General features: G+C 45.5%; 1 protein-coding gene across 2 annotated transcripts in view; it reads left to right on the forward strand.

The window, feature by feature from the left end:
• Positions 1–5,304: 5,304 nt before the first annotated feature.
• Positions 5,305–14,549, forward strand: part of HYOU1 (hypoxia up-regulated 1) — a 64,251-nt gene continuing 55,006 nt past the window's right edge. The window contains exons 1-2 of one of the 2 annotated variants that reach the window (XM_077456894.1): positions 5,305–5,448; positions 10,260–10,359. In XM_077456894.1, the coding sequence (XP_077313020.1) occupies positions 10,287–10,359 (73 nt within the window). In that variant the 5' untranslated portion in view covers positions 5,305–5,448; positions 10,260–10,286. Of the gene's footprint in view, positions 5,528–10,259; positions 10,360–14,549 lie in introns of both variants that reach the window. The other variant, XM_077456895.1, reaches the window with a different exon arrangement.

Raw genomic sequence — 14,549 nt, forward strand, 5'->3', positions numbered from 1 at the left:
AAGAAAATGGAGATAATAGTATATGTAAAGTCAGAATTACTGGGGGTAAAGGGGGGAGAGATGGGTGCGGGGAAGGTCCTGTAGGATCCAGCCAACAGCAATAACCCATTTGTGGTCAGTCACTCAAAATTTTTTAACACTCTTGAATCCTACCCAATTGATTTTCTCTTGTCGCAATAAAAGATCTTCAAACTGTGTGTCATTCATGATGCCATCTGATCTGTAGACCAACAAAAATACATTCCTTATCTTGGTATCACTTATTCTTGGAAACATCTGTCTCAAATAATAAAACCTTCACCTACCTTGTTTATCACTTTGATAACATTTTTCACCAGTCCTGGTTTCATACGAAACAGCACAGCCACAACTTTTAGATCTCCACAGATATTTTAGTGGTACTTGGTGTACTGGATGTGCATCAACAATATGTTTTTCTATGTTTCTTTCATGTGTGCAGCATAGCCAACAGCTACTGCAAATTGCAAAAACAGCCATTTTCTATAAAATGTTATGTGATAGGTTAAATGACAGGTTTAGCAGTCAAAAATCTATAAGATACACAAAAAATGTTCAAGAAGCAAAACAACTGTTGTTCAGTGTGACTGGTTCCTATGCACAGCGCCACCAGATTCCATCTCCAAAGACATGCTGGTAGGTTAATTGGCTTCTGTCTAAATGAACCCTACTCTATGTATGTATGAATGTGAGTTATGGACCTTAGATTGTAAGCTCCTTTTGGGCAAGGGCTGGTGTGAATGTTATATTTGTGAAGTGCTGCGTAAATTGATGGCATTATATAAGTACCTGTAACAAATAAATAAAACAAATAAACATCCATGGGAAATAATCAGGTGTTTAAAAAAATTATGCAACAGTTTGCAGTAGCCAGTCCAACCAGGATTTGGCAAATTATCAAAGTCATTAGCAACAATTGTAACAACAATAAAAACAATGAAATGTTTGTAAAGTGTCAAACTGAAGGAAAAGCTAAAGGCCAAACACAATACGAAAACCGGATGGAAAAACTTGTATGATGAGCTGTCTGCCTATTTTCGGATCATTAGTACGGTGCTTTCGACAGCTGATTTTTGTCAGACAAATGCTGGATGTGCAGACTTTAAAAAATGTTGTGGGATGTGAACCCATGTCCGATTTTCATTTCATAAGTACGATTTTCATACAAAAAGAAAATTGTAAGAGCGAGACTACGCATGCTCAGAAATGAAAGAATACTATAAGGCCCCTTTCACACATGCGGATGGTATGTCCGTATTTCATCCATCCATTTGCGGATGAAATACGGACATACATTCATCCCTATGGGATAGCGGGTGTCTGCGGATGAGCATCCGCAGACACCCGATTTCATCCGCCTCCGCAACTGTCCGATTCTGCAGACGGAGGAAAATCCTATTTTTCTATCCGTCTGCAGAGCGGATCGGATGAACACGGACAGACGGTCCGTGCTCATCCGATCCCCATAGAGGAGAGCGGAGAGCTGACAGGGCGGTCCCCGCACAGTGTGCGGAGACCGCCCTGTCCGCAGCCAGCTCAGCGGGGACAACGGAGCGATCCCCGCTGAGTGAGCGGATCTTCATGGGGCGGATCATTACTGATCCGCCCCGTGTGAAAGAGGCCTAACACATTACGTCACTTCTGATGTTGTATTCTGTCGTAAAAATTTTCATATTGTGAGTAACCTCTTCATTTTCAACATGAGACTAGCATGCCACAAAAAACGGATGTACGGTTGTCCGAAAATCTAAGAGTGTGAACGAGGCTTAAGAGAGCTCTATTAAAGCGGACCTCCAGTCATTTTTTCAGCTTTCCATCTATTAAATCAACTGCCCTTGTTGTTTTAACTTAGGATAGTAAAATATTTTTTTTCTGCCAGTAAATACCTTATACAGCCCACTTCCTGTTTCTTGTCTGGTAAAAAGCCTAGGCTTATGACATCATAGTTACATAGTTAGTAAGGTTGAATAAAGACACCAGTCCATCCAGTTCAACCTGAGTAAGGCTGCTTTCACACTGGGGCGGTGCGGGCGTCGGCGGTAAAGCGCCGCTATTTTTAGCGGCGCTTTACCGTCGTTTTAGCGGCGGTCTGCGAGCGCTAGCGGGGTGGTTTTAACCCCCGCTAGCGGCCGAAAAAGGGTTAAACCCGCCCGCAAAGCGCCGCTGCAGCGGCGCTTTGCCGGCGGTATTGCCGCGCTATCCCATTGATTTCAATGGGTAGGAGCGGTTTAGGAGCGGTGAATACACCGCTCCTTCACCGCTCCAAAGATGCGGCTAGCAGGACTTTTTTCACTGTCCTGCCAGCGCACCGCCCCAGTGTGAAAGCCCTCCGGCTTTCACACTGGAGTGAAAGGGGCCGGTTTTTTTCAGGCGCTACACAGGCGCTATTTTTAGCGCTGTAATGCCTGAATACCGCCCCAGTGTGAAAGCAGCCTAAGGCTAGGTTCACATTGCTGCGATGCGGGAACGCTGCGAATCCGCGGCGTTTTCCCGCATCGCATACCTCCCGCCGGCAGTTCACACTGCCCTATGCGGACGGCTGGGGGTGTCAATGTTATGTTAATGACACCCCCAGATCCGTCCGCATATCGCAGTGCGATCTGCCGACTCGCACAGGAATCGGATCGCATGGTGTGAACCCCCATGCGATCCGATTCCGTTGCGGACCCAAAAAAGGGTCCCGTGCGAGTTTGCTGCGGGACCGCTGCGAGTTCAGCCATACTATCTGTATGGCTGAACTCGCAGCGCTACGGAGATCGGATGTGATTTGCTGTGCGAATCACATCCGGTTCTCCCCCCGCAGCGGTGTGAACCCAGCCTAAGTGTCTACAATTGTGTCTACAATTGTCCCTACCCCTATCATGTCCCTATCATGCACAGCTTTCTCTCTCACTCTTTTAAGAGTTTTCCAGGAATGGAGGGGGGATGAGCCATAAGAGGGTTAATGAGAGCGGTAGGCCTGCAGAGCTGGAGGTGTGTCTCTGTGTAAAACCAGGAAGTGAACAGGCAGCAGCTTCAGCTGCTCACAGTTAAAATAGATGCAGCCAGACTTAGTGGAGGGAGATTTCTGCAGCATATTTGGCAAGTACAGAATAACTTAGCTTCAGAATGGCAAAGATGTTTTTATGACAAATTATGTGAGGAGACTGCAGTTCCTCTTTAACCCCTTCACACCTAAGAGTAAAACAAATATTAATGCTTAAAGCAAATTTGCAACTTTGAACATGTGTTAGTAAAACCGACCCTAGCATTACAACTACTTTGTGCATCCAGGTAGATTATACTTTTTTTTTTTTCAGGACAAATTGGGCTTTCATGTGGTAGTAAAAAGTAATGGCTATCTCTCGATTTTTTATTTATTTTTTTATCAAAGAAACACCGACCCAAAGTAGTACAAAAAAATATATATTTTTTTAAATTTAGTTGTATATTTTTGCTACTACCATAACCTACCGCCAAAGAACAACCCAAAATACATTCTCCTGCTCCTAATGATCGCAGCGATACCAAGTATGTGTATGTTATTTGTACCCACAGTACAGCCCAGAAACAGTAGTGTGCATTTTGCTTTTTTTTTTTTGTCCTACCTAAAACACACTGGCACTGATACCAATTAAAAAAGAAATCCTGCACAAAATATACTGACGCTGACCTTGACCCTTACACTAACCCTGGCACTGACCTAAATCAATCCTTGAAGCTTTTTTTTTATATTTTGTATTATAATTTTTTTTTTTTTTTTTTTACACACACTTTTTTTTTCCTCTCTGCAAGGAGAGAGAAAGATACACTGTATCTTTCCTCTCCAGTCTCAGAGAGAAAAACACAAGGGGCGGGCTTCGCAGTGACTGTCCACTTTGGTAGCCAATCAGAGAACTACCACAGCAAACAGGCTGACTCGGAATTGGGAGTTCTGGGTCCTGATCATTAGTATCCGGACCCAGCGCTCTCTTAGTGGCCAGGCAATCTTCTGGGACCTGTGACGAGTCCCAGAAATTGTGGGAAGGGAGGGGCCGCCTAGGGGGAGAGGAGGAGTCACCTAGGCTGCCAAGCAACGGAAGGAGGATGTGGGACAGGAAGTACCTGTCAAAACCAGGTAGTCGCTCCCCATGTACCTGCTCCCCCCCCCCCATAAAAATGGCATGCCAAATGTGCCATGTAAGGGGGCGAGAAGTGCTTAAAACTGAAGTTCCACTTTTGGGTGGTACTTTGCTTTAAAGTAGAACTAAAGTAAAAAAGTTTTTTTTTGTTATTTTGGATAGAGTAAGTGAGGGTTACAGCCCATGCCGGGCTTTTATGCCCTCTGTTTCCCTTTGGGGGGATTGAATTCCCTGGGAGTGCGCTCAGTGAGAGCCACAGGTCTTGCACTAACAATCGGGAAGCGGGAGGCCCGCTTCCCGATCACCTGATCACTGCGATAGCCTCTGATTGGCTATCACAATGATCAATCATAGTTCAGCCTATTCCCTGTGTTTTTTTTTTCTCTAGAATGGAGAAAACGATTGTTGTCTCCTTGCTAGGACAGAAAAATGCAAAGGAAGACGTGTGTATAAAAAATAATAAGAAAATAAAGAAAGAATAGCTAGATTAGGGTCTGATCTAGGTCAGGGTTAGAATTGAAGGCCATGGTCAGAGTCAATGGACAAGGTGAGTGTATTTTAAGTAGAATATATAAAAAAAAAAAGTAGTTTTAAATTTAGTGTCAGTGTGTTTTAGATAGGATGATAAAGCAAAATACATTTCTGGCCTGTATTACGGGTACATACAACATACAACATATATGACATCGCTGATCGTCAGCAGCAGAATTCATTTTGGGTTGTTCTTTGGTGGTAGATTATAGTAAAGGAGAGACATATACAGATGAATTTTATTTATTTTTGTTTTTTACTATATTGTGATAGTTTTTATTTTTGATAATAAAGAATGAGGAGACATCTGTTCCCATTTGTCACCAAATGAACACACCTGAACCAAATAAATGTCCTGAACACACACGGTGCGATCAGACTAGCTGCGATGACATGCCAAGTCTTACTAATGTAGGGCAAAGTTGCACAACTGTATCCAGGGGTTTGGATCGGTCTGATGGGGACTGAGGAAAACCAATCATTCTATCGAGATTTTGAATGTACTTTATATGTGCAATGTGATCACATCCCCTCCACCCCCCTTATCGCTTCAGTCTGCTTTGTAGCAATCTCCGAGCAATACAAGTGTGACTCCTCACAGCGGCCTGACGCTGCAGCAGCGTGGACCAATCCGCGCCTCCCACAGACGTGGACCAATGGAAGCCGACAGCTGGGGAATTCTCTGAAGTTTCATTGGCCCGGGTCCGCGCTTGGATGACGTTCCCAGCTGCCGGTAAGCGGGCCAATCATCTCCCGCCGCGTTCCGGTGTGTGCGCGAGGCAGTGGAGTAGAAGGGAAGGTAAGTGGCTGTGCTGCGCTTAGTGGTCGGAGTTGTAGTGGAGAGCGGACGGAAAGGGCGGCTGTAGCGGCACACACGGGTGAGATAACGGAGACACTGAGCCCCGGTCATAGCAGAGTATTCCCCCAATACAGGTAGAGGAGGGAAGGCCGAGCTCCGGGCGCTGTATTCCGGGTCTAGTCAGTCTCTTCTATCACTTCCCTGCCTGCTCCTCCATCCTGGAGGTACATACACTGTGTAGACTGACTGCAGCAGGACACGCCTCCCACTGACACATGGCACCGAGCATTGTGCGCCTGCTGATGGTTGGCACACCTGAAGATGGTTCTAGATTGGAGACCGCCAGTCTAGGGACGCAGATTGGAGACCGCCAGTCTAGGGACGCAGATTGGAGACCGCCAGTCTAGGGACGCAGATTGGAGACCGCCAGTCTAGGGACGCAGATTGGAGACCGCCAGTCTAGGGACGCAGATTGGAGACCGCCAGTCTAGGGACGCAGATTGGAGACCGCCAGTCTAGGGACGCAGATTGGAGACCGCCAGTCTAGGGACGCAGATTGGAGACCGCCAGTCTAGGGACGCAGATTGGAGACCACCAAAGTGTGGCTTTTTTGGAGCCCCCTGTTGTAGGTGTTCTATAGTAGAGAGGCTTTGGACTGGGAGGTCATCGGTCCCGTCTATGAAGAGGCTCAGTGTTGGCTCCTTACACTTCCTGATGGACGTTTTTTTTTTTTTTTTTTTTTCCCTCCAGATTGTCCCAAATATATTCCTCATTTCCAGCACTGAGTCAGGTCATCTTTTCCCTTATTCCCATTCATTCTTTTCTTTTAAATCTGAGCTCCTGGGAAAGGGGGGGGGGGGGGAGAGAGAGAACACCATTATATAGGGCTCCCCCTCACTGCGAGTGTTCAATGTTCTGTCTGGGGGAGCAGGAAGAAGGGCTTTTATTACCATAATCCCACAGATGCCCTCCATGCCATGTGACTGTCCCCAAAGTCTCATTTCTAAGGCTGGGGTCAGGATCACGTGGGCCTTGAGCAGAAACCGGAGCTCATTTATTTGAATAGGCTTCTGTACTTGCAAGAAAAGGCATAAAGTCCCCAACGCCCTTTTTATATATATTTTTTTCACAGCCACAGGGAACCGCACTGCAGCACCTGAACATGCACATGTTTTCCAATGTGTGGGGGGCGCTAAAGAGGAGCACATTTTTCCTGCAGATCAGGAACACACTCCATTCCCCAAACCCACTTACTGTAATTGTGAGCCTAGCCTAAGATGCTCTGGTAGTCATTGGGTATGAATGGACGGGGCGCACCTCTTATTCATAAAAGCTGTGATGTTATGAATGGACGGGGCGGACCTCTTATTCATAAAAGCTGTGACGTTATGAATGGACGGCGCGGGCCTTTCATTCATAGAAGCTGTGATGTTATGAATGGATGGGGCGGGCCTTTCATTCATAGAAGCTGTAGCATTACTTTTATAGAAAATGTGACTTCTGAGCATGGAGGAGGTGGGCGGAAAAGGCAGACGTACTCGGCGCTCGTGATGGTTACATATGACATCTCCCTCAACACTTATGGCTCGTAAACATATGATTACAACAGTTCATTCGATATTATCCAATTGGACAAACACAAAGTTTTCTGGTATGATTTTCGTTTTAATCAGTAGTACGGTTGTCGTCCGAAAATATGACATCACTTCCAATTTTTCAATTTTTTTATTCTGCCATATGAGAATTTTTCGTACCATTTAGTAACCTCTCCATTTCAATATACCACTAACATGCAAAGGGAAAAAAAAAAAAAAAACAAAAAAAAAAAAACGTTCTGTCTGATTTTCGGATCGTGTGTATGGGCTATTGGTCCCCACTGCACTGGGGGTGGGGGGGGGGGGGGGGGGGTGTAGAGAAGTTCGATTTCAGCTAAAGTACACCCAAGGGACACATTCCGTTAATGGTATGTAAAGTTCCCTGTGCATATTATTTTTTTTTTTTTAACTAAATGTAGGCTTTGGGGCAAATTCACAGGATGCAAGTGTTAAATCGCAGAGCAGCATGAGCATTTCACCGCTCTGCATTGCCAGCTGCGCAAGGGGGCAGTGTGGTGCTCGATTCAGTGCATCACATGGATCCCTGTGTATTTTGTTTTTTGTACAAGCTTTATTTGAAGTGTACAAAACGTACACTTCCCTGCAATGTTGGGCATGTCTGACATTACAGTGTGATTCAGCCCAGTGTGCTGCAATAAAGTGCAGTATGTTTGCATTTTACCACAGCAAGCTGCAGCACAGCACCAGGCTGCATTGTAGTGTGAATGGGACACAATTGTTACCTGTGGTGACAGATGTTTTACCATGTGGTAGTCTGTCACCGCATGTAGTGAAATTGGTCCTTCAAGTGGAACTAAACCCTTCACTTTAACTGTTTTTCCAAATCCCTTACATTCAAGGCATGGCATGAATAACTGTCGGTGGCTTTATACTCTCAATGGGAATGTGAAGCTATCAGATGGTTGCAGTCATAGCTGATCACATGGGCAGCGACTGCAGATCAGAGACTAAGATGGCAGCTTCTTTAGCTGTAAAGGATGAAAGCTTTAGGGCTACAAAATAGAAGATGACCATTATATTCACTATTGTAGATGTTAAAGCAAACCTAAAGTTACCGTTGCTCCAGCGGTCCTATACTCTGTCTTCAGCCATCTTCATTGGCCAGCACAGGATGATGTCACTCCTGCGCATGCAGAGGAGTTGGTCATCCTGGGTTTAGATACAGTAAAGTGTCTCTTCTGCATTAAAGTTCCTTGCCTTGCCTGTATGTGCTATACACCTGAGCTATACACATACAGCTCAGATGAGGGAAGTCCCACATATCATGCCCTGGCCAAAGATTGGGAGTGGGAAGCTGACTGGCGGAGAGCTGTGGGACACAGAAGTACTGGAAAAAAGATAAGTTTAGCTGTGCTTAAATATCCATTTGATGGTTTGACAGTTTGGTCGGGAGCACAATTAAATGTGGGTTTAGTTCCACTTTAATGAATAGCCACTTGAGAGAACCAATTGAAGTTCCTTTTTTTTTTTTTCTTTTTTTTTTTTGGTCATATAGCATTGTATTTTCTTGTGTATTTGCATTTTAAATACAAATAGCAAGGCTATGAGGTGGTATTATGATGGTGCATTTATACATATTGGTTATATACTCGCGATACCCTCTGAAATATTGTGTAAGCTAAACTTTTGTGTTTTTTAGTTATGATGAGATTAGTGACATGACTTAATTGTAATGACGGGTGTCTCTGGATCCTGTAGACATTTCCTGTGTAGGGTGTCTGCCCTCTTCCTGTCTCTGATTTTTGCAATGGTTAATAGCGCCGGGTCTTTGGTCAGAACTGCAGTGAAAAATCTGCCAACACAGAGAAAGGAGAGAGAAATCTCAGCCTTGGCACACCATACAAGCCCAGCGTGTAATAGGTGATAACAGCATTAGCCCTACTCCAGCCAGGCCACGCCCCCTGACATGTTTTTGCCCCACCCGAGGGGCTTGGCCATGGAGGTTTAGCTTCCTAACAGTCACACATTTTTATGAATGCTGGCACCATAAATTATTTTTTTTTTTTTTTTGATTCTCTGCCTGTATGGATCTTAAGATTTGCCATCACTTCACAGGCTGAAGAACAAAATGGCAAGATGTTGCATCAGGATACAATGTTTAATTGTTCAGCCATTTTTATACCAGAAAAACCCTTGGAATAATCTTCAGATCTTTTGGCACTCCTGCTAATATTTATATTTGTTACTAATAGTTGTTAATGAGTAAAAGAATTAGAAACATGACATACCTTTTTCTATGTTTGACACCCAGAGTAGATCATTTTTAATTCCCCCCCCCCCATTTATACAACATTTTCAGTAATGATCACAAAATATAACCAATAATGACTAAAAGAAATAGTGACTTTGAAAGATTTAGTATTACGCTATCCTGGTGTATATATATCCTGGCCAATGGAGAAATACTCCCTTACTATGGTGGTCAGAGAAAGTCCATTCTTACATTTTAGCTTAGGTTCACACTACTGCAAATTTGTGCTTTTTTTTTTTTTTTTTTTTTTTTTTTTTTTTTTTTCCTCGCACCAAATTGGCAACACCATAGATGTGAACCAAAGCCATGGAATACTATGCTTTTTACATGATCTGCGAATCTGTGTGTTCCTTAAAGCATCAAACCCGTTGTAAATTCTCATCGGTGTGAACCCAGGTCAAGCAAAGAATTGTCTTGTGGACAGCTGAATAGAATAGATTGTTGATGTCAGTGGTGGCCTACCTGAGAGATGGGGGACACAATCCACCTTTCACACTAATGGCTCTGCTGGGTAAATCTGCTGGAACTATACAGGTGCCATTGCGTATTAAATGAATCTGCCGCTGCTCAAATAAACCCCCAGCAGGCTTGGGGAGGAGGGGGTTGTGAAAGCCTGCTCTAGTTATCGGTTTTGTCCTGGTGTTTCATAGTTCTTTCTGCATCTTGTATGGTACCAAATTTTGGTCTACTTGTCAACATGTATTTTTTTGCTTTATCCCAACCCTATCACGGATTTGCTGCAGCTAGTATTAGTACCTCCCAGGCTTTTGGTTTGATTACAATCAATGCACAGTGTTCTGGTGCTATACTTGTGGTCTGATCAGATACTTAAAATGAAAGAAATTGCTGATAAAGACGTAGGTGGTGATATTACAACCGTTAAAGGCATTCTTTGCCCAAATGGTATACCTATTGTTTACTGAATGTGTTTTCCTTATATTTAGGTGCACTTGGCCGACACAGAGAACAAGATGGGGCTTGCAATGAGGACTGCAGGAGTTCTCTTCCTGGTTCTTTTGGCTGATCTCTTGCCTTCTCGGACAGGTAAGGATGTGTCTGTAATTGTCTGTGTGAATCAGCAGTGTTCAGGTGTTACCTGACTTTTCTCTTTCATTACAAATAAATGAAAAACAATGGTGTACTTGTACTGTTAGATGCTGAAAGAGATAATATTTATACTTTTGTAATAAAGAAAAAAAAAATTGTGAGCAGACTGCATTTCCTCTTTCAATTTACTGAAGTGTTTATTTTCCCCAAAAATTTCTTTTGAAAGACCACTGCACAAATACAGTGTGACATGAAAGATTGCAATGACCGCCATTTTATTCTCTAGGATCTCTGCTAAAAAATATATAATGTTTGGGGGTTCTAAGTAACTCTCTAGCAAAAAAAAAAAAAATACTAATTTTTAACTTGTAAGCAACGTGTCAGAAAAAGGCTTAGTCTTTTTTTAAATCAAAAAGGTGTTTATTAAAGTTACAGCAATTTCCAGCGCACATATACATCCATCTGACACATAGTTGTTAAAATACATACAGGCAATACAGCAGTCCATGGCCTCCTCCCTCCACCCCACAATTGCATAAAGTTCCCCAGTAGGTACCGTATATACTCGAGTATAGGCCGACCCGAATATAAGCCGAGGCCCCCAATTTACCCCCAAAAAAACTGGCAAACTTATTGACTCATGTATAAGCCGAGGGTGAGACATGCCTGTCCATCCCTGTGTGTGTGTCCGTCCATCCCTGTGTGTCCGTCCATCCCTGTGTGTCCGTCCATCCCTGTGTGTCCGTCCATCCATCCCTGTGTGTGTGTGTGTCCATCCATCCATCCATCCATCCATCCCTGTGTGTGTGTGTCCATCCATCCATCCCTGTGTGTGTGTGTGTGTGTGTCCATCCATCCATCCATCCCTGTGTGTGTGTGTCCATCCATCCATCCATCCATCCATCCCTGTGTGTGTCCATCCATCCATCCATCCCTGTGTGTGTCCATCCATCCATCCCTGTGTGTGTGTCCATCCATCCATCCATCCCTGTGTGTGTGTGTGTCCATCCATCCATCCATCCCTGTGTGTGTGTGTGTGTCCATCCATCCATCCATCCCTGTGTGTGTGTGTGTGTCCATCCATCCATCCATCCCTGTGTGTGTGTGTGTGTCCATCCATCCATCCATCCATCCCTGTGTGTGTGTGTGTCCATCCATCCATCCATCCATCCCTGTGTGTGTGTGTGTCCATCCATCCATCCATCCATCCCTGTGTGTGTGTGTGTCCATCCATCCATCCATCCATCCCTGTGTGTGTGTGTGTCCATCCATCCATCCATCCATCCCTGTGTGTGTGTGTGTCCATCCATCCATCCATCCATCCCTGTGTGTGTGTGTGTCCATCCATCCATCCATCCATCCCTGTGTGTGTGTGTGTCCATCCATCCATCCATCCATCCCTGTGTGTGTGTGTGTCCATCCATCCATCCATCCATCCCTGTGTGTGTGTGTGTCCATCCATCCATCCATCCCTGTGTGTGTCCATCCATCCATCCCTGTGTGTGTGTGTGTGTCCATCCATCCATCCATCCCTGTGTGTGTGTGTGTGTCCATCCATCCATCCATCCCTGTGTGTGTGTGTGTGTCCATCCATCCATCCATCCCTGTGTGTGTGTGTCTCCATCCATCCATCCATCCCTGTGTGTGTGTGTGTGTGTGTGTGTGTGTGTGTGTGTCCAGCCTGCCTGTGTCCCGAGCCTCCGTGCCTTGCCTCCGTCCCGTCCCGTGCCGTGCCTTGCCTTGCCTCCGTCCCGTGCCTTGCCAGGATCGCCGCTCTTCGTCGGCGCCTCGGCGGCCATTGTAAAATTCAAAAGCCGCGCCTCCGCCTTCGCCTGTGATAGGCGGAACACTGAATTTCCCAGCAGCCTGTGTTCCGCCTATCACGGACATCGTCTCATCCTCATCCGTAGTACGAGGATGAGACGATGTCCGTGATAGGCGGAACACAGGCTGCTGGGAAATTCAGTGTTCCGCCTATCACAGGCGAAGGCGGAGCCGGAGGCGCGGCTTTTGAATTATAGAATGGCCGCTGTCTGTCTGCTCGACACGCTGATCGAGCAGGCAGACAGCGATGACTCGAGTATAAGCCGAGGGGGGCACTTTCAGCCTCAAAAAAGAGGCTGAAAATCTCGGCTTATACTCGAGTATATACGGTATAACATTTTCAAGCTAGGGCTCACATACCTGCCTTGCGTCACACATCCTACAGTAATCTGGACAATATTAGTTCGGTTGGACTTAGCCCAGGGGTGTCCAGCCAGCATGACCACAGGCGCTCAAACCTTCTCGGGCATCCCCTATGCTGGTAAATGTATTTCTCCATAATAAGGGTCCTGCCCATATGAGTTATCCAGGTCGCTGCCACAGGGGGTTCTACGGATTTCCAACCTAGCAAAATAAGCTTCCTAGCCTGGAACAGCGCCCTGGAGACTGCCACCTTGATAGGCTCCAACGACACCACCCCCTCCAGTATCCCCAGAACGCAGCACACTGGGTCCCTGGGTATCTGCGTGTGAAACACCGCATTAAGTGTCCACTACCTCCTTCCAGTATCTGTGGAGTTTCGGGCAACGCCATAGGAGATGAATAAGGTCCCCCTCGTGTTGCCCGCACCTACCACACAGGGGGTCAGCCAGTCCACCCATCCTACTCAGTCTCACCGGTGTATAGTGCGCTCTCAGTATGATGTAGAGTTGGGAGACCCTTTGCGCCACATTCAGTGAACAGTAGGTGATAGCCTGCAGGGCCTCCCCCCACTGCTCACCCGTAAGGGCGCCAACATCTCGTTCCCAAAGCGACAGTGCTTTGCAAGGATGGCCACGCAGGTGCTGCGCTAGCAGCATCTGATAACATTGCGAGATTATACCCTTCGTGCCATCCGCAGAGTGCAACGCGTGAAACAACGGGGTGGGCGACAACACCCAGTCACCCGAGTCCCCCTGCGCGGCCACTGCGTGCCGCAAAAGGCTTAGTCTTTAAGCAGTTAAACTAACCCCAAGACCAAAGTTAATCCCTTTTTTTTCAATACAATGTTTTATTTTTATCTTTGCACTGAGCAATGCTGTGGTAAACTTTGCCGGTGTTGTGTCGAATACTGTCCCAGGTTGGATAGTGTCCGCCATGTACTGCGCTTGTGCAGTACGGAGGACAGGGAGACTCTAAAGGTCTGCGAAGATGAATGGCGCCTGCTTCAATCCCCACCATCCAAGTGGACATAGAGTTAGACTAAAAAATTGCAGAGCGAAGTGAGGCCGTGCCCGAAGGGTGGCGAGGGGGCCCTCTAAGTGCTACTGTATGTCCACTTGCATGGTGGGGCTTGAACCTGGACTCGGGGCAGAAGGTACTAGCAAGTGCGCAGGCACCGTTCATTTTCGGAGATTTTCGCAGTCTCCTTGTCCTCCATCCTTGCGCAAGCGATGCGCCTGCGCAGTACGAGGCGGACACTATCCGATTGGGGGGGGGGGGGGGCAGATTTTGGCAGAACACCAGCTGCTTTTTATTTTTTTATTTTTTTCCCCCTTGACAGCTCTGCACTTGTTACATGAATTGCGCCAGATTAAGATCGTGATGGGAGTTGAATCGAGATTGCAAATTTTTAATTAATCATGCAGCTCTAGTTTATACTTATCTGCTTTGTGCAGTGGAATTGCACAGAGTGGCTCAGAACCTCCTCTTCTCAGGTCCCCAGCCGATGCTCCTGGTTAATGCCCCTACAGGAAACTGCTTTCTATGTGGGCATTTGTACAATTTTTGCTAAGAATCCTTTACTGACAATGACTGCCTAAAGTCTGGAAGCCATGTACATTACCAAAGACTTCCTCCTTTCCGATGCTTTGCCAGACTCTATTTTGTATATATGTTTTGGGGGTTCTAAGTAATTTTCTAGCAAAAAAGATTTTTAACTTGAAACCAACAAATGTCGGAAAAAGGTTTAGGTGGTTAAACTTCCCTCATTTACGCACCAAAGTGTATTCCTTTAATCTAAAGGACAGATTGTTACAATGTTTATACTTAAGTTCCACTGCTAAAGAATGTTATTCTTGGCAGACTGCCCGTGTGTGTGGGCTTTGTTTATTTATTTATTTATTTTTGTCAGCTTCAGCAGAGCAGAGAATTCTCTGCATAGAAAGAATCAGGAAATCCTTTGTCAAGATCGCAAAGGGAAAAATGTGATTAATAGTGCAGCT

The sequence above is a fragment of the Lithobates pipiens genome, unplaced genomic scaffold (assembly GCF_037356315.1).
Source record: "Lithobates pipiens isolate NorthernLeopardFrog02 unplaced genomic scaffold, aLitPip1_a1.2 Scaffold_27, whole genome shotgun sequence".
Taxonomy (NCBI): domain Eukaryota; kingdom Metazoa; phylum Chordata; class Amphibia; order Anura; family Ranidae; genus Lithobates; species Lithobates pipiens.